The sequence below is a fragment of the Numida meleagris genome, chromosome Z (genome assembly GCF_002078875.1).
Source record: "Numida meleagris isolate 19003 breed g44 Domestic line chromosome Z, NumMel1.0, whole genome shotgun sequence".
NCBI lineage: Eukaryota > Metazoa > Chordata > Aves > Galliformes > Numididae > Numida > Numida meleagris.
In genome coordinates, this window is record NC_034438.1 from 11,109,531 (window position 1) to 11,129,818 (window position 20,288).

The 20,288-nt window shown below is 42.7% G+C and overlaps 1 protein-coding gene across 3 annotated transcripts; it reads right to left on the reverse strand.

Moving 5' to 3' along the window:
- CAPSL (calcyphosine like) lies at positions 749–14,158 on the reverse strand. Of its 3 annotated transcripts, none has more exons than XM_021381241.1 (6): positions 13,947–14,148; positions 9,271–9,407; positions 7,807–7,984; positions 6,829–7,038; positions 4,509–4,612; positions 749–909 (listed from the first exon to the last, which is right to left on the reverse strand). In XM_021381241.1, exons 2-5 carry the CDS (start codon positions 9,405–9,407, stop codon positions 4,511–4,513), a joined length of 627 nt encoding a protein of 208 aa, XP_021236916.1. In that variant the 5' UTR covers positions 13,947–14,148; the 3' UTR covers positions 749–909; positions 4,509–4,510. The 3 variants fall into 3 exon arrangements, with proteins under 3 accessions (XP_021236916.1, XP_021236915.1, XP_021236917.1); XM_021381242.1 differs by lacking the exon at positions 749–909 and adding an exon at positions 11,395–11,627 and having other exon boundaries at positions 4,511–4,612; positions 13,947–14,158; XM_021381240.1 differs by lacking the exon at positions 749–909 and having other exon boundaries at positions 4,476–4,612; positions 13,947–14,149.

Below are 20,288 nucleotides of genomic sequence, written 5' to 3' on the forward strand. Positions count from 1 at the left end.
ATCTTCTAAGAGCACACAAATTATCACCCCTGAAATAAAATCTCTTTTGTCAGTTCTAATAGAGTTGCAGCCTCATGTTAATGATGCCAAAAAATGTTAATTACCTCCCAAGATGGTACTTGTTCCCTGCTGGGTTTATTAGTTTGTTTACCAGATCTCCTCCTCTTGTACATGTTCTTTGAAAATGCCAATAAAACGCAGGAAAATGTGACTTTTAGGGCCATAAGAGACCAACTGGGAGCTGAGCAAGGGGAAGCAGGGCAACCGGCTGTGCTCTGCTCCTCCTGGGCTAAGGATGAGTGTGCATTGCCTGCCTTTACACTGTAACTGTGGTGCAGCGGTGAGAAGGGCCATACTTGCTGTGCTTTTGGCTTGAGACAGTTATCAATTTGCTATGAGCTTCTGAAGCTTTCTGCTCAAAGCAGCTATTGTGTAACATGAAGGACACACTATCTCTGTGAAAGCATTATTTTAGGGTCAAAGAGTTCCATGTTGCTGTGATCACAAAGAATCTTGAATTAGCACTGCTGTATGCAACAGGATATTGGCAAAACAAATTGAATATGTCGACACACAGGAAAACAAGTGCTGATGCTGGAGAACGCGGGTGACCCTTTACACAAATCTGGTCTGCTTGTTGACACATGGAGCCACAGGGACGTGTATGGGACACTGCTGGTGTCACCACTTCATGCTGCTCGCAAATTCTGTTTGGACCAGAAGGAGGAAAAAACACAACAAACAGAGCAGCTTTTCACTTCTTTATAGCCTCCTCTTCCCAACAAGTTGGGGCAAATGGAAGCAAAATCAGAGTTTCTAGGATTTCTGCATCATTATAACGAAGTAGGCATCCCCATCCACAGAGGCGCTCATTCCACAGTAGTAGCTCAAAAATTCATCTTTCATAACCTAGGAACAAGAAAAGCAGAGTTTAGAATGCATGATGACTCTCGGCTGCAGCACACAGGTGTTTGTGAAGTGCATTCCCAATTTTCTGCAGAAAATTATTTAGCTGCATTCACAGAATTCTGATGTTTTGGTCAGACTGTCCCGAACAAACATCAGGATACACTGCCCCACCAAGTTCTCACAGTGCATTTACTGCAGAGACTCTGAGGTCCATGGATTGAGCTTCCTGTGTTCAGAGAAAAGCTGCTGTTACGTCCTGGAAAAATGAATCTAAGAAAGGTATTCTTACTATAGCTAAATACTGACTGCACAACTTGGGTGCTTTGATGAAATTATGTTGTTCCAACACTAGCACCATCACCAGATGAATGTAAAAAAGCCCCAAAGGGCAGCCAAGCAAGTAAAAATGAGAACGGAAGCAGAAATGCATTGATAGGACTAAAGGAAGAAATCTGTGCTGTAGGGTCAGAGCTTGTCTGGAGGAGCTCTGATCATAGGAAAAGTCACAGAAAGTGGGCATCTGGCAATGGCATCAGGCTTTCTGCTCTATCGTGGGCAGCTGAATGTGCTGCTGCTGCTGCTCCTGGCATACAGGTCAAGGGCAAGCCCAGCTGAAACCATTGGGCTCACATCAGCAGGGTGGCACAGCTCTGTTCCGCCCTCTGTTTCAGGGCTGCGTAGTTGCTGTCATGCTGGCTTTCACTGAGCAATGTGAGTAGCTGATTTCATCTGCATCAGCCTCAGCCATTTCCATCCATCCCTGCAGCTCTGTGCAGGGCAACAGCGATGCCAGCCAGCTCTGCCAACGCAACCTGTTGCCATATATGTGTATATGTGCTCAGTAAGCAGTGTGTGTTCTGGTTGCCTAAAACAGAAACTCATGCTGAGGGAGGGAAATGTGACCCAAACAGCTGTGGATCAGATCGAGCCAAAAAGCTCCCCTCCAGGAACAAAAACACCAAGCCACAAAACCGCATTGGGGCAAAACTAACACTAAGTCATGAGTGAGCAAGCAGGAGCAGCCTCAGCCCAGGAAGGACCAAAGGGAGAGCCTGTGCCTTGTGCTGGCCTGTGGGGTCATGGAGATGCTCTGATAGCTCAGGTGGGGGAGACCAGGAGGATCAGACAACACTTTTGCAGCAAGGCTGGAGACAAAACCATCACCTCTGGTGTTGTCCTTCAGCTATGCAAACTCAGATGTTCCTATGGTTTATGCCATCCTGTTTAGCATCTGTTGCACAATCAGAAAAAAGAAATAAAATGTTTGAGCATGAAGCACCGACTGAGATCTGACAATCTTGATGGCAGCGCCCGATATGGTCGCGTGCATTGCCACCTATCTCCCAGCATCTGCTGCATGCGCCGTGCAGCCCTGGGCTGGCAGGACAGCCTGTACACCACCTATCTGCAGTATCTGTACCAAGCACACAGCAACCTGCCACTGAGTGATCTGGCAAAGCCACACAGGGTGTCCTCCTGAAGGTGATGAGGAATGCGCCCTGTGGGTGATGAGGAGGGAGGTGGGAGAGCAGGGGCAGATGCTATAAAAAAGCATCACTGTTTTGAGTTCAGCTGTTTGGCACTGTTGTTCCTCCTCCCACAGAATCCTCCCTTCTAGATTAGTAATTTCAATTTGGGATGAAGGGTTTAGTACTGGAAAGACAAGCAGGCTGGGAGTCATGGTTATTCAGATTTAAATTTCCATTGCCCTTGATAAAACGTCAGCTCAACAAATCACAGCCAAGTCTTAAACCACGAGCTAGCAGGTCAGGAGGGAATAATGTCTTCATTTTGTGATGCCTGCAGTCAGTTAACATTACTTTCTTTTCATTTGAAAAAGAAGATAGCTAACATGACATGACACCCTGTTCTGGAGCCATTTAAAAAATGAAAACGAAGCAGATTTCACACAAGCTGCCAGGACATGTAAAGTCTCTTTCACTGCAAGTTTGTTTTTCAAAAAAGCTATGCTGGCACCTCAGTAGCATTCCAATAAGAAAAGACTCCTCATACAATCAATATCAATCACAAAGAGACACTTTCCACAAGGTTCCAGCATTAGCCTGTATACAGGTATCCGGAGGCTTACAGACCAGAGAAAACAATTGAGTTTGCACAGCCTTTACTCAGGAACTGCAAAGTGATATGGCTTCTACTTAGGTAATGGCTAGAAAAAACACAAGCAGAGCTTGCAGAGGACCAGAGCACTCGGGGCTGCAGTGCCTGAACTTCTAGCAATCTAGACTATGTACAAGCAGAGACTTCATCATTCAGACTCATTTGAAAGTACAGTGTATGAGTCTATACCACTTTTAGCTGGCTACCAACCTGAAACAGAGCAAATGCTGCTGAGCACAAACCATTTACTCTTTGCCACAGTGGCAACAGCTCAGTTTGGGAAAACAGCAGCACGACATGAGAGAAACAGAAAGAAGACAAAAGGAAAAGAAATCAAGGAAGGAATAATTAGATACGTTCCCCCTGGCCAGATGCCATTTTTGAAAATGTTTCCTCATTGTGCCATTTCCCTGCTCCCTGCATGGTGAGGGGCCAGCAGATCACAGAGCTGAGGCAGTCCCACTGGTACGGATGGAGAAGCATCAGTTCCCATCCTTTCTACAGCATCAGAAACAAAAGATAACAAGACAAGAAAATTTTCAATTCTTGAGTTCCCAGAAAGTTTCCTGAAGTCATGAGCTTGGCCATAACCCAGTACAAGTATAAAATGCAGTAAGCAACTTTCAGTGTTGGCGTGTACAGACAACAGTTACACAGCTGGCAAATGTTCCAGGAACAGAGCAAAGAAAATACCGTAACACAATTTTGCCCTTTAAAGCAAACCATTACTGTGATGGTTTCAGAGTACAAAAAGAGAGAAACCAAAGCCGGGGAAACAATCAACAGATCCACACAGGTTTGATGCAAGGCATGTGCAAGAAAGATGGCTGCACATTGAGCATTATTAGTTGTAAGCCACGGAAAAATCAGGATTTTAAAGAGTTTTGACACTTAAAACTGGTCCATGTCTCTCCTGCTTGATTTGTTCCCCATCCAGCCTCTGGCACTCCAAGGTGAGCTCTTAGGCAGCTGCTCTGTCCCACTGGTGAGACCTGAGAAGCCAGGAGATGTTGCAGGAGAGGAGTGCGTGGCCCTCCAGCCTGCACTGAGGAGGCCGGTCCCTGCTGGGACACCATCAGTGATGCTGCATCAGGCCATCACCCTTCCAGAACATCTTGTTTTCCTCCTCTTGCATCATCTGCCCAACAGAGATGGAGGGGGAAAACATTCAAGAACCAGGGAAAAAACTGCGACATGTGAGAAAAGCAGTTCATCTTGGGGAGGAGAAGATGTGTCAGGGATGCAGGCAGAAAAGGAACAGATCTGCACAGTGGCTGGATACCAGATTTGCTCTCTGACTGTGCTGACCATCCTCTGAGGCTCAGCCAACCAAAACATCTGGGAATTACTTCTGTAGATTGACTGTAGTTGGCACGGTTACGGGAAGCTGCTGTTTTGGAAAATGAGAGTGTTGTTGTGCATATACTTAATCATGAGAACCTACAAAATATGGAAGTAAAGTCTAGTTTATTTAATCATACAATCAGAGTTTCCAAGCATTCTTCATCATGACGATAAAATAGACATCAGTGTCTATTGAGGCGCTGACTCCTGCGTAGTAGTTCATGAATTCTTCTGTTGTGACCTAGGATAGGAGAATTTAAAATAGAAAAATAAACATGTATTTTTTTTCAAGTTATAGTAAGTTAAAACCAAATATTGGGAAAAAGCCCTAAGCAAAACCCAACACCTACCCCTCTGCATTGTAGATAATGAAAAGGAACCCAACAGGAGGAATGAAGACAGTGAAAATCTGTAGAGTTCATTTCTCTATCAATCAGAAATAAGAGCTCCTCCAAGAACACTTGGATGCAGATTAAAAGCATGCAGTTAAATTAATCTTATCAGGAACTAAAGTTAAAATCAGTGCTGCCCAAGAAGACAAATGTTTTAATCTGATTTTTTTCCAAGAATGTTATCACCTCATTCTTTGCATTATAATTAATAATAGTAGATGGGGTTTCTGACGCAACCCAGAGACAGACAGGAGCTTTATATCTCTTCAACAGAGAGAAAATGTCAGTGCTTCACGTAAGTCTCACTTAAAAAAGCAAAAATACTTTCAAATACTGAAGAGATTTTAATATCTTTAATGGGTATTATTAATGGGTATTTTGAGGATGAAAGTAGTACATATCTCTTGTGATATCTTAATTCCTGAACCACAGGGGTCATTCTCTGAATAAAACATCATGCAGAAAAATGTTTGCTCCTATAGCAGTGTGAATTTCAGAGCTAAGCAAAATGCTGCAAATGGAAGAAGCAAAGCCTATAGTCTGTCCTACCATTACCAACTGATCACAGACTTCCCTGACCATTCCCATTTCAGAGGCATCCAGCAAGATCATGATGAAGAGGACCTTTATAGAAAATACTTAGCCTTGAGGCATTTCAGCTGAAAGCCTTTTAGGTGTCCTCAGTTCATAGCTGGGCTATTAGTGGCCTCCAATTCTGGCACAGGAAATTGACAGGCAGTTTGCAGAAGAACTGCAGTCTGATGAGCTAGCATCAGGATTGTTGAACAAAAGGTGGGGCATCGGGGTAACTTTTCTTTAAGGTCAAACACTATGGTATTTTTGAGTTTATCAAGGATCAGTCTGAGAACACATCTTGTTTACATTTATGACCTTGGCACAAAAATTGGGAACATTTTTTTGAGGTTTGCTATACATCACCAGTGGGGCAGGAAAGGGACAATTCACGCAGTGGTACTTCTGAGAGTTCCAAAGTAGAAAAAGGTTTGAAATTCAGCTCTACCAAGCACAAAGTCTTTCCCAAGGGAAATAGACACAATCACCTCTCAACCAGCTGAGAACCTGCCCATTGGAAACCTGCCTATTTTGTGCGTTTGCAGCCTGGATGGCCAGCAGTACCCCGGGCTGCATCAACAGAGGGATGGCATCAAGGAGAGAGAGGGGATTGCTCCCCTTTGCTCTGCCCTCGTGAGGCCCCAGCTGCAGTACTGCATCCAGATCTGGGGCTCCCAGCAAGAGAAAGAGGTGGAGCTGTCGGAGCAGGTCCAGAGGAGGCCACAAAGATGATCACAGGGCTAGAGCACCTCTGCTATGAAGACAGGCTTAGCTTGGAGAAGACTCCGGGGAGACCTGACTGTGGCCTTTCAATACTTAAAGGAAACTTCTAAGTGGGAAGGGGATCTATTTTTACATGGTCTAATAGAGATAGGACAAGAGGGAGTGGCTTTAAACCAAAAGAGAAGAGAGGTACGTGAGATGCAAGGAAGAAATTCTTTACTCAGATGGTGGTGAGCCACTGGCACAGGCTGCCCAGTGAAGCTTTCCTTTCACTAACACCCTGTGGATAAATCTGTCTCTATTACAGGCTGACTTCCAAGTAAAGCATCATAGCATTCACAGATGCTAGAGAACCGTTAACTGTAAAGTATTCCACCCATTAGGATACCTGCTTTTGAGATGGATCTTGGTTTTTATTCCCCTAAAAAGTAAATGTTCCTCCAGTTTCTGTGGAGTTTGAAATTAGCAATTGAGTGGAATAGTTAGAAGAAATAAAATATGAAAATAGGTCCATAAAAGCTATAAACTCATAAATGCAATCACATAATCAACTTTGCACTACTGCAAAACCCCTTTCCTCTCAATGACTCGGCAAGATGCACCAACAGTTCTACCCAGAGGTTACATTTTACTGTAGCCCCTGTATGTGACACAAATGCATGTCTGATAGTGGCCACAGTACCAAATGATACCTACTACATTTAATAATTTAACTCGAATTGTGAGTCAACTGATGATTTCATGGCCTGACATCAGGTGTTTCACTTACCTTCCCATCTTTGTCATAAGGTGAATCAAAATTATCCAGAAAGGCCCTAAAAACTTGATCTTCTGTCCAGTCTCCATTTTGGTATTTGGGATGGTGCTTTGCATTATACACCCCTCGTAAGTCTTCAATTGTGATGACACCATCTCCAGTTTTATCTAACTTCCTAAATGCCTGCATGATGATCTCTTTTCTGGCATTCGACATTGGAGGCTGTAAAGAAATATCAACACATTAATTTTCTGTAGTAAAAACATAGGAAAAAGAATCTTTCAAGGCACATGGGAAAACAAGGTGTTGACAAATTATGTTGCATGACATAGGAAGAGCAATATATCACCAAAAAGTGGTTTGGTAGAGTTTAATTACTATCTATCAGTAGGATAGTAAATGGACAAAAAGAGAGAAAATGTTTTCTAGAATATTTCTACCAATTTTAAATATTTATACCATCTGTAAGCACTAATTATTTTCTTCCTTAATTGTTGAGACTTCAGCAGAGCAGAGCCTCCAACCAGAAACAGTCACACTGTGGCCCCACCAGTCTAGCTCAAGTTATGAGGAGGAGATGTAGTATAAAATGTAGGATAGATAAGTGAGATTAACAGGCTAAAATACATACACACACAGACTATAACACAGGAACTGAGGTACCCAAATCAAGACAGCATTTCATAAAGATCCATCATAACCATCTATTTATTAGGGGCCTTTGGCTTTGCCAGTAAATTGCAATTATGTGTAATGTTCTGCCAACCATAGAAGGGCTATTTGTGGCAATTTTCCTTTTAGCATATTTAGATGGAAATGGAATATTTTAACATCTCAAGAGTTACAGACGTGTAGAGTACAGACGTAGATTTTGCTAATTACTTATTACTCATCAACTACAGTACTGTGTTTTGCTAGTTCTAATCAAGTTTAGCTAATGAGAAATCAGGACAAATTTAATGCAGTAATGACATAAATTCCCAGACTTACTCTCAGTGTAACAAGAAATTCATCAAAATCTATTGTTCCACTGCCATCTTTATCAAATATCCGGAAAATCTCTTGCGCTTCTTCCTTGTCTATCATCATAGCATAATCATTTAATCCTTTCACAAATTCTTTGAAATCAAGGGTCCTGCTGTTGTCGTCATCCATAATCTGAAATACTCTGTGGAGAATGTGCAAATTGAGAAGAACAGAAAGGAGAACTTAGAGGAAGCTGCAAAGGTTTAGCACTGAGCTGGAGAATGGCGCTGTCAAAGAGTTGTGCGTGTCATTGAAGTTTCAGCTGGTCATGTGGGGTCTCACCTGTGGCTACATGGGACAAGGAGGGGGTTTCAGGGCATGGCCCAGTTCTGCCTCCCTGGGCTGGGGTGTCTACAGAAGGGTCTGGGTGCCCCCCATGAGCCACATAGTTGACAGACCATTAAACAAGGGCAGCCATGGCCCAAGGAATGCAAGAACAAAATCTTCAGTATTGAGATTCTTAATTACAGAAAATGCCAAGTGGTGAGACACATTTCACATTCCCCTTCTCTCTCTGTCAGGAGTTCTGGATCTTGGTAAAACACTTTCCTTTGAGGGATTCATGATCCTCAGTGCTTCACCAGGTGAACAAGTCAGCCCTGTCTCCCAAAACAGGGTTCTGTGGGTTGTTGCATTTGCATCCAAAGTGGCAAACATGGGTTCTACATTCTGCTCAGCCTGCTGCTGGCCAAAGTGCAAGGTTTGTCCTGAATGGTTAGGGAGTATTTGTCGCAAAAGCAAACATTTCAAATCCTGAGTGGGAGAGTTTTAAGGACCAAAGTTGGTCCTTAGAATATGGGCTCAGGCAGAAAAAAGTGAATTGAATGGGATGAAAAGCCCTAACTTCTTCCCCAGATCTAGTCCAGAGTATCTTGGGGATTCACTTCTCACTTGAAACAAGATACCAGAGTGGAGAGCTGTGCTTTCCAGGTGCAAACAACTGCACAAGGCATGCAAACTACAACTGTACTAGATGGGACTGGTGAAGACTTCTGTTGCACAACTCAGCAGGGCCAGAATTTCAACCAAGAGATGAGATTTTGTACCTTTACATATAGAAATAGAGAATAATTCATGTTGAACAAGACATTTGGAAGTGTCTCATGCAGCCTTTCACTGAAAGCGGTGTTAAATTCAAAGCTAAGCCAGGTTTCTCAGTGCTTTGTCCAGCTGGCTTTTGGAGTCCTCCAAAGATGGAAATTCTGCAGTACATTCTAGTGCTTAACAATCCTTATAGTGAAACAGCTTTTCCACATATTCATCTGGAATTCCCTTCATATCAACTTATGGCTGTTGACCCCATCCTTGGAAACTCCATGAAGAACCTTCCTCTCTTTTTCCTATAACCACCCTTTTGCTACTTACAGCTGGGGCCTCCTGCAGCTAAAACTATGGGGTTTAACACAGAAATTGTCTTCTTAGACTCACTTGCCAAGTCCTTTGATGCCTGCAGATCCTCTTGCTAAACACTTCAGTCGAAGTCTTTCTACAGGGTCAGTGGTTTTGGACAGATTCCTTTTGGCCTGAATTGCCATCTCTCGGTCATGCCTTGCTGTGCCCGGCATCTGGAAAGTAAAGGCTCTCAAACTGACTGGATTGTTACACACAACACGTTGTATTCAAGCCAGTCTTAGTATACAGAGAATCCCAAATCCCACACTTGTAGGGTGCTCGCAGTACTTTCACGAGGACTCCTTTCCGCCTCTTATTTCCCATCCTTAATATCCTTTACTCAGAAGAGGAAATTACTGGAGGAACTACATGTTATCTTTTCACAGAGTGAAAATGATTGCTTTGACCTGTGCTTCATGGGCTACCAAATCTGAAAAGAGAGCTCAGACAACCACACTATGACTGTAAGCCAGATACCAATAGGAAAGTGTGTGTAAGAGTTGGCTTGGCCTACAGTGTATGAGCTTGATGAAGGCTGGTGGGCACAGTAAGGGGAGCACTGCTGCCACTGCACCTCCTGCACTCCACTGGGTCTCTTCAGTCTTGTGGTCTGGCAGTCAGAGTTCTCAATCCAAATTGTTCTGGATAAGGACTGTCTTCTTGTCTGTATGCTCTCTGTGCTGATTCTGGGGAGAGGATCTGAAGCCCATGTGGGCATTGAAGACACATGTAAGCTCAGGTCTCTATCCTCATACACAGATTCCACTCCTTATACATAGCAATGGCTACAATGGCTTGTTGTGGTGTATGTGCTGATTTCAGACCACACCAGCTGGGCTCTAAAAAAAAAAAAAGTTAGAAAAAATATTTTTGTTCCCCCAAATGGTTTTCACTTCTAACATAATGCAGAAATTGAGTGTGGAAGAAAAGAGATTGCTGTCAGCTTTTGCTTCAGCCAGAAAGAGCAAAGGTCTCCCAGGAGCTCATTAATGAATGACCAGGAAGGCCTTCCAGCTACGTGAAGTCAGCAGTCAGAAATGTTTTCTGCAGACAATGACCTGTCCTTAATGAATGTCTCTAGCCAACAAGAATAAAAAATACAGTGAGTTTACATAAATACTGTGCAAACTGTATTTTCCTTCTGTGTTTGTATACATCACATGTATATTCTGTCTATACATCTGTTTACAGTGTGCACAAACATGCATGCTTAGCGCTATGTAATATGCCTCTATATTACATTTTAATTAGAGATATAAATAGTATGTTAATGTGGTATGAGAGAAAGGATAATTCATCTCCATTGCATACTGCAAAAATCTAAACAAACACACAGCATGTAAAGACTTTAGTACCTCTGCCTCAGGCACACTGAGGGCATCTTCCATGTACTGGAATGTTCATCAAATAAACACTGCAGTGAGATTCATGAATTGAGACTAGGGAGTAATCATCTGATATCATGTCTATTGCAATCTCCTACACCTCATTAAAAGCCACTGATACTGGTCATTCCTTAATGATCTCTGCAGCAAATACATAATTTGCTCCTATATGTAGAAATACTTCTAGCTGAGAATTTGCTATTTCTATGTTGAGTTATTCCATTATTGAGTCATTTTCATTTTAAAATATCTTCTTAGTCTGAATTTTCCTCTCATCAGATGTTGCTAATATTTTCTTTTACCAGATTAAAGAGATATCTATTCAAAATTTGTCTGGATGCAAACACTTGAAGAACCCCTTTAAATCTATCTTCCTTTTCTAAGGAATTAAACAGAGCTTAGGACTCTCACTACAAAATCAATTTCCAAATTTAAAATACTTTTGATGTTGTTCCTGACCTGTTCCAATATTTTGCCAGTATTCTCTTTTAAACTGCAACAAAACACTCTAACACTCTAATGTCATGGGGAGCAATAACCCCATTTTTTATCCCCATGCATAATGGTTAAAAACACTAACAGCAAATATTTCTGCTGCTCTTTGAGAATCTGCACTCTCTAAAATGTTCAATAACAAAATCACCAACACCACACTGTGATATCAATCTCAGCAACTAAAGTCTGTTGGACTAGACGATCTTAGTGGCCTTTTCCCATCTTAATGATTCTATGATTCTGTTTTCTATTTAGATGGCATATTGGAGGACGGTTGGACCTTAGAACAGGCTCCCCAGGGCAGTGGTCATGGTGCTGAGCTGTCAGTTGGAGTCCAAGAAATTCTGGATTTTTGGGTAGTCTCATGTGGAGTAAGGAGTTGGACTCAGTGATCCTTTTGTGTTCCTTCCAGCTGAGGATATTCTATGATTCTTAAACATGAACTGGTTTCCTGCACCACACAACAGCATGTTTTTGAGAATCCTCTTTCTGCATTCAGTAAATACAGAAAAGCTGAAATATAAATATGTAAATATTATATAAGTATATATAATATATATATTTATATAAGAATAAATATATAAACGTGAACCTGGTCTGTAGTAGCATGTCTGCCACTTCCATATTTCTGATGGCAGCTGCTTCAATGTAAAGATAAGCCTTTCCAAGGCTGTTAAAATGTTATTGTAAGAAATACTGTAGGAAAAGAGCTCCTGAAACATGGCATGGATGGAACATTCACAGCAATTCACATGCTCTCTCCTCTGCTTTCATTTTGCTTTTCATATACACTGCTTCTTCCAAGAAATCCTCTCTCTGCAGACTGTCCTGAGAAATAAAGAGCGAGTGCAATATGTGATCATGTCTGTGCTAGACACAAGTGAGAAAATCTCCATTAAGCAGCAGGAGCAGGATCTGTCTGCTGTCTCTGAAAGGACAAGAGTTACAGAGCCTACACACAATTAAGCAAGATGTGACCTTGGAAAAATAGTCATACTTAGTTATTAATGCAGGATGGCCTACTGGCAGTTTAAACAATGTTATTGGAATTCTTGCTAAGATAAATCCTGGGTTATTGTTGTTGTTGTTGTTTTTAAAAGAGGATCCTTCAAACAACATAATAGCAGCACAGTTTAGGGTGACGAGCACCTACAACTCAAGAGGCACTCAACAAATGACACCAGTATCTTCAACTGGAACCTCCCTGGAGGAGATGAGGAACTTCCTCTGGGAGGTCACAGAAGACCACCAGACTAAAATAGCATTATAGAAATAGGCATAAAAGATTACGATGATTGCTCAGACCCTGCACTGTAACAGAGAGTTCAGTCACTTTGCTTCCCCAGCACTCTCAGCTCTGCACTGCGCTACAAAGCCGGAGGTACGAGCTGGGTTTTGTCACCTCTTTGCAACCGCGTCACATTATTGTAGGAGATGGAGATACAATAAAACACTTAACTGCAACAAGAGATCAAAACAGCACAACTTCGAGGGGAGCTGTCACCAGTGTCACCAGCCTTCTCCGGAGGGGCTGAAGGCTTTTCCTGATCCCTTGTCCTCTGTTTCTTCTTTGTTTACTAGCTCTAAGCAGCTCTTCCTACAGGTTGATTTTAACCTATCTGCCTCTCCCTGTGCACTGAACAAGAGAACTGACATACATAGCACAGCGTGTGCCAGGGGCTCACTATAGGCGCTCATGGAAAAAAACATTGCAAAAACTTTTTTTTTTAATTAACTAAGGCCCTCTTTTGGATATAACATGAAATAATTACACAGGCAAACAGAGTCTTTTGAATGTAAGAATTCACCATGTACCTTCCAAATGTGTTATGCATTAATAATCACAAATAAAGCAAGAAAAGACCTTAACTGTAATTTTATATGTTTATAATCCCTATACTTTTGAAGATCATCAGACATATCCCACTGTGAAATGAAAAAGAGTCTGGTTAACTTAACTAAATGCTGGAGAGCCCTGTTTTGCCACAGCTTGGCTACAAGCAGTCACAGCACTGAGTATTGTTTGTTTCCACGGGCAATGTTGTGTTGTGCAGGCTGAACTACAATGACTGCGTAACGTAAATGAAACCTGAAATACTGGGTTGGGTTTTTCAGAAAGCCTCAGGTTGTTCAGCACCCAGATACTCTTACATCCCTTTTGCGCCTGAAGTTTACATCTGGAAAGAGACAGATGTAACCAAAATGACAGTATGGCTCTGAACCACTCATTTATACATCATTCTTCAGCTGAGCCCAAGAGCTTATTTGGAAAATTAAAGCCTTATTTTCCCCAAGAAACACCCAGGAGTGGCAGATACAAAGCCGCACTGATCTCTGGATTACTGTCAGTTCTGAAAGTGCCTGTCCTGGCCAAAATCCCAAGTCACCCACCACACTTGAGAAAAGATATCAGAGTCTGGTGATCAATTTAAGCAGCTTAAGCTAATTGCATGTGTTTGGGACTTTTTCTAACAATTTCATTATGTTATTACAACCATGAAAATAGCATGAGTGTTTGGTGACCACTAAACATCTAATGAAAAATTGTTTTCCCAGCCCCACAAACCCCTCTGTAGCAGGCTGCAGCCTCCCCTCTGCCTCTGCCCAATCCCAGAAGCACCCAGCTCCCTTCTGGCAAATGAGGCACTGCTATTCTTTGCACATATATATATACATATGTACATATACATATATATGTAAAAGAAATATATTACATCTATATGTGACATATATATATGTGTATGTAAAACAAGCTGCTGTTGGCTGAAGCCCAAGCTCTGCAGATCAGAGAAGCTCATAATGAGCCAGCAAACAAAGCAGAAAACCCTTTACCTGCAACGCTATCCTGTGCCTGGGTTACCACTTGGGTTTCAGGGCCGTGACAGCAAGGAGCCCCAGCTGATTCCAGGCTCTCGCCCAGCAAGCAGAGGAGACGTGGGGCTGGACTCACTGCAGAGCTTCCTTGTCCATCTCGTTTTACTTGTTTACACAGCCAGCTGCTTTTGCCCCCCCCCTTTTTGGGAGGCCTGGAGTTTACCAGCCTGTCTCCAGGGTGACACTGGTGCTGCAGCAGGCCCAACCTGCAATGACGCTGCTTCCCCAGGCGATTGCCAGTGCCCCTTTACTTAACCTGATTTTAAATGGAAGCCTTCATTCTCCTCCCTGCCCAGCTGGGCTGCACAGGGGAGATCTAAGGGCCACAAGGATGCTCAGAGCACCTCTCCTTTGAAGAAAGGCTGAGGCAGCTGGACTTGTTCACCCTAGAGAAAGGAAGGCTCTGGGAGCCCTCATTGCAGCTTTCCAGTACTTAAAGGGAGCTTATAAACAAGAATGAGAGTGACTTTTTACATGCTTTTATAGTGATAGGACAAGGGGGAACAGTTTTAAACTAAAAGAGGGGAGATTTAGATTCCATATCAGAAGGAAATTCCTTACTTGCACCTATGGGTGGGATTCAGGCTGGCCGTACTAATGCTGCCTCCTGCCCAGAAGCACAGGACGTATGCCAAGGGTGCCGTGGAGATGGTGATGTTTTGGTGACGTTTCCCTGCTCTACATCAGATAGGGCTAGGAGACTTGCTGGTTCAGCCTTTTACTCAGTGTATAATAGGAGAATGTGATTAATAGTCTGGCAGTTGTGTTTCGATATAAACAAATGGCTGCTGTATTTTTTTTCTTGCCAGTTAATTGCCATTTTGGAAGGCCAGTCAGTGGCAAGAGCCCTTGGGGAGATTACACTCATCTGCAGGAAGAAGTAAGATGGAAAAGGTTAAACACGCATCTGATGAGGGACGATTTATCTCCGTCTTGACATCACTATTAATAATCCTGCCTGCAAAAGGTCACCAGCATTATCAGCAACAAACTGTGGCACCTGCAGAAAGAGCTAGTGTCTTGATAGACTCCTTAGGTGGGACAAAGCCTGCGTGTTGCCTCCTGGTATTCTCTGGGCTCATGGCTGGGGCCAAGGGCAAGGGCAGCCCAGCAGTGCATGAGAAATGGGGAGAGAGCCCTGTGCAGCCCACAGACCAGAGTGAGTAAGAGCAGGAAATTATTTTAGGCCACTACTAGAGTAATAACATTTGCATCCTGGCAGGCTGCTTATCTTTCATCGACAGGTACTTCCTGGTACTGAACTGCAGCTTGTGCAGGGCTTCATGTGCTCTTTATATCTCCCATCCGGCAACTGGCTGTACATCAGTGCACAACCAGGAAACAATGCATGTTTAATCAGTCACTGATTCGAAAACCATAGCTCTCTGGCAATATGTCAACCCTGCCTGCCTACACTGCAGGCAAAGAGAGGACAGTGGGGCTGGGGATGGAAGGTTCTCCAAGCAACAGCTTGATCTTTGCAAGGCAGCATCCTTACAGAGGGAAGCAGTTCTCTGTGTGCAGCATTTGCAGTGTTCAGGGATGCCTGTATGTTAGCACAGCAAGGCAAGCTCTGAAACACAGAGGAGCAAGTTGACTCGTGGATACTCGATTGTTACTGCTGGAAGCAGTTTATACATTTGAGCATGCATATAGAGGTGTTCCACGTACTTTCAGCACACCTCTCTGAAAATGGGCTATTCTGTTTAATGAGTTAGGAATCTGAATCTGAATAATTATTATTTTGCTTTCAGATGTTGTCATCCAAAATCCAGGAAAAAAACTCTCTAACTCCAGTGTGGTGTTAGAAAGCGGCATTCCTTTATTCCTCATGATGCGCACTGGGCAACTTGACAAGCAAACGTGCCCTCTCAGAGTTCAGGTTCTACATTTATACAGTTAAGACACACATATACACATTCATTCTTTTTCAAGGTCTCATAGATATGTGCTAATGTCCCTTTGGACATGCTCAGTGGTATGTAGGGTGGTTGAGTGCCCACCTACTTCTTCCCCTTTTTTCACCATAAGCTTCGTCACTGAAGCCTTTGACTCGCTTTCATTCACTTTTCCCCAGTTTGGAAGATTTCCATGGCTTATTAGGCCACGGTGAGCCACTTTTTAAAAACAATATATGTGGAACCCAAGCAAAATGTCCTTGCATGTTTTGAGGCAAAAGATAAAAGTATTCTATTATGACTCCAGTACTTCTCGTGACGCAAAATCATTGAGGCAGAAGATAAAAGTATTCTATTATGTCCCCAGTGCAAAATTATTGAGGAAAAACAAGACTGTTCACCCACTAAAGCTGAAATGGAAAGTTTCAGAACTATTACTTATAGATTCCTTTTGCTAAACTAATATATTGGTTCTTAAATGAATGTACTAATCCCTATTTCTAAGCAAACAAACCTATATCAATCCCTCCTTTTGTCTCAGATTGCATCAGGCTGGGCTTAGGTTTATACGCTGGTATTTGCCTGCAGTAGTGTTGTTTCTTAGTGTGAGTGCACTGTTCTGATCTATGAATATCGCTGCCAAGAAGTTCTCCAGCAGTGAGAAGGGAGGGTATGAGCTATGGACACAAGTTTGTCCATTCACACTCAGTAGGAGAGTTAGCACTGGGCTTAATTTGCCCTACAAGCCTGAAAAGAAAAATATCATGAATTATCAGAATACTATACACCAAAGATGACTATTTATGTGGTATAGACCTTTGGGTTTTTTCCTGCCATTAAAACTCAGAAAGTTTCACACACTCCAAAAAAGAAACCCTTATGGTAGATTATATTGCCAAGGGAAAAGTATTCCCATTTAAAAGCAAACTGTAAACAAATTAAATTTATTTCCAACTCATAAAATATTTTTATGTCCTGAAATGCTGGCTCTGTGTGGTTGGCAGCCATCCAGCTCTGTAAGTTGTGCTCATGATTGCTCTCTGGAGCTGAGGCCATTGCGTGTGCAGCGATGCTCCACTCCCACATGTCCCTGGTGCACTGCTGTCTGCCTGTGTGCTCTCCCAAACAACACATCCTCAGAATTTCTCACCTTTCCTCTGTCTTACCTCACCCATACCTCTCACTCGGGGGACGCACAAATAGATGATATGTTTGCTGTTAGAGGCATGTGTAGCTTGACAACTTTCCTAAGGTGATTTGCAGAAAAGAAAGTTGTTATGAAATCTTGTATTCTTCCTACCAAAAATCTTTTCTCATCTAGAGAATAAAAATATGGGGCATTTCAGCTGTTTGAGAAGCTCGGCAACAAATCTTTACCCAAAATAAATTATTGTTAGCCCACAACACAGAATAATGAAAATTTAAATTTTAAAGCTTTTATGTAAAAAGTCAGTGTGCATCCTGGTCCTCTGAGATGGGCAACATGTATGTGGGACTGTGCAGGCAAGATTTCCTGAGGGGAAAAGGTGCTAAGGAAGCAATTTTAGTAGTCATACAGGAGAGGGTTGGGGCTCTTCCTCTGGGCTTGGGCAAAGCATCAGCTTGACACGGCAGAGAGCAGAAGCTGCTTTAGCTGCCAGTGAGGGAACGTTTCACTGGTCAGTCTGTGGAGCAGGTCTGACACAACCTCTTACTTCAGCCTGCGTGGTACGGTTTTTTAAATGACAGATAAGAGATATGTTTTTGTTGTTCTCTGGAGCTTTCTCTCCAAAGAGCTTTTGGTGCTTGTCTCCAGAAGCTTGCTAGTGGTATGTGGCTCAATTGCTTTTTCCCTTGACATGGCAGAACAAGTGAAAAAAAAGAGCTTGCTTAGGGGAGCTCAAAAGTCTACTGGTCCAATCTCTCAATCCATATAGTGGCCAACAGCCATGGTTGGGGTATAAGCATTGGGTATGGGCGTAGATATCTCCTCCCTTGTCTGCCCTCCAGCAACCATCTATTTCCCAATATCTGAGCAGGAAGCCACATCTACAGAACTGTTCTCCATGAGCTTCCGTAGTCCCTCCTTGAGCTCATTAATGCATTTATCCTTCATGGGAACCTTACAGCAATGAATACCACTAGTGCTGGGTTGCCTCATCCTACATGTCACTTCTGGTGTTGCAAGTAGCTGTTATGATTTTATGGCATTCTCACTGAGGAATGAGGACTAGAAGGTAAGAGGGGACACTGTTGAAGATGACCAGCAACAGTGTCTCTGCCAATAGACTTGCCAACCTCCTGATTATGGCTTTGAGCCAGTGTGTTGGGACAAGTGGCCAAAGCCCATGCAGAAAGAGAGGCGTGAAGTGGCCCAAACACTTTCCATCTAAAAGGAGCACTGATGGCAGCCAACACAAGTGCCTGCATAGAACTGATGCATAAACACAAGAATAGGAGTCTAAGTGCTCTCCTCATTTACTAGTTTCTCCTTGAATGTGTGATGTAGGAGTCGGAACGACACATTTGTAATTCCAGCTTTCGTCATCAGACTTGACTTTTCAAGGATTCTATTTTATAGTCTTCGTGGAATTAAAACTGCTTGACGTAAGCATCTTCATAAGCCTCTAATTTTTAGGTTCCCAGTAGAAAAATTCTCAGAATAGGTGCTTGTATTCCCTACCTTACCAATGGACACACATAGCTGCCTTTGGCCCCCCAAATGGAGTTCAGTGCCTGGTTCCCTCGAGGCAATAGTGAGGCTCTACAAACATTCCTATTGTTCAGCAGAAATATGCAGAGTCTGCCACCACAGCATGGAGTACTGATCCAATGAAATACAAAGGTGCTTCTCTTTCCCCATTAGCTTTTGGTAAGCAAAATTTAAAACAAAATAAAGTACCTACCCTATTTATTTTTAATTCTGATTTTTCACAGTCCTCAAGGTGAAATGAAATTTGCAGAATTCCCTTCAGTAGCTACACACTGTCACAGTCCTAAGGGCTTCCTTTCTCTCAGTCAGCGGTTTCTGAAACCATTTTAGATTTGTTTTCTGTACTGTTGTCTCTCATTCTGTGATGATGGTACCAAAGGCTTCACCCCAATTGATCTTACTTCAAAAGTCCTTTTTTTTTTAAGTAAATACATGTGAAGGAGTGCACATACAACTGCCTGTACCTGATTACTACTCCCTGGGTTTTACGAACCACTGAAACACAGAAATTGTAGTGCTTAGGGGATTTCATTACAAGCACAGTTTTCTGATGACTTTGACACATGCAAGATTCAAAAACTCAATCACTCCTTAGACTCCAGCCTGGAAGCATAGTATTAGTGGTAGGAAAGGTCTTGGAATATATTTGTGCACCACAGGCTTAACCAGGCACAGTATGATGTGCAAGGGGAAAAAAAAAAAAAGAAACAAAAAAATTGCTCTCTGCTAAGAGCTATTTATCTCTAAATCTTCCAAAATCTGGATCCTCTCTTTCACTGGTGAACACTCAACTAGACAGAAATTGATAGCATAGGACATAGCACATCATAGAAATATAGAGGAGGACTTAACACTGGAGGATGCCTCATCCCCAAAGAGGCAGGCAAGAAATGCCAGGATGTGGAGCTGTGTTGCCCAGTAACCTGCCATTACTACAGTCAGCAGCATGTTGGCAGCTTTGTGCTGAGCTTGCAAAGCCTCAGGGAGAGCCATGCCAGCCTTGCACTGTCTGAACCTTCCTTCATCTTCCCGTAGCCTTGTGTTACTTTTTCCTGTGACAGTAGTTTCTCTAACTGACCGGCAGCCTACGGATAACTGGTTTTAAGAATTTTTACTTTTACATGGAACAAACACAGTTTTATATAGATGGCAGTAACAAGTAGTAGCTCTGTGTATAATGAGATACTTAATGCAGTCAGGGAAGAGAAATGCCAACCTGATACAATTGCAGAGGCCCTGAGAAGTGAGGATGCAGAGTGCAGCACAGAGCAGTCCAGGGATATAATGCTAACAGCTGGGGCAGGGGCCTGGCATTAGAGACTCCATGGCTCTCATCAGCATCCAGAGAAATGCATACTTGGAGCTGTACAAGGCTGAGTTTAGGGATTACAGAGAGTGCAAATGAAATAGCCTTTAACACGTTTGAAATACACTATACAAAATAAATTCATCTGTAAAATGGACCAACAGACCAATGAAAAATGAGGAAGGTGTAAAAGCATGTTAGGAAGTGCACACAGATGTATGGGCTTGAGTGTGGAAGAAGTCAGCATCATCAGCACCAATTTTCCCAATGAAGGACACCAAAAGCTGAAGATACTACAGTGTTACGTTACTGCAGTTTGGAGATACTGACTTTATGACCCAGAGGAACAACTGAGGGGTGAGCATAATTCCAAGAATATTGATAAAAATTAAGAAGTGTGTTAC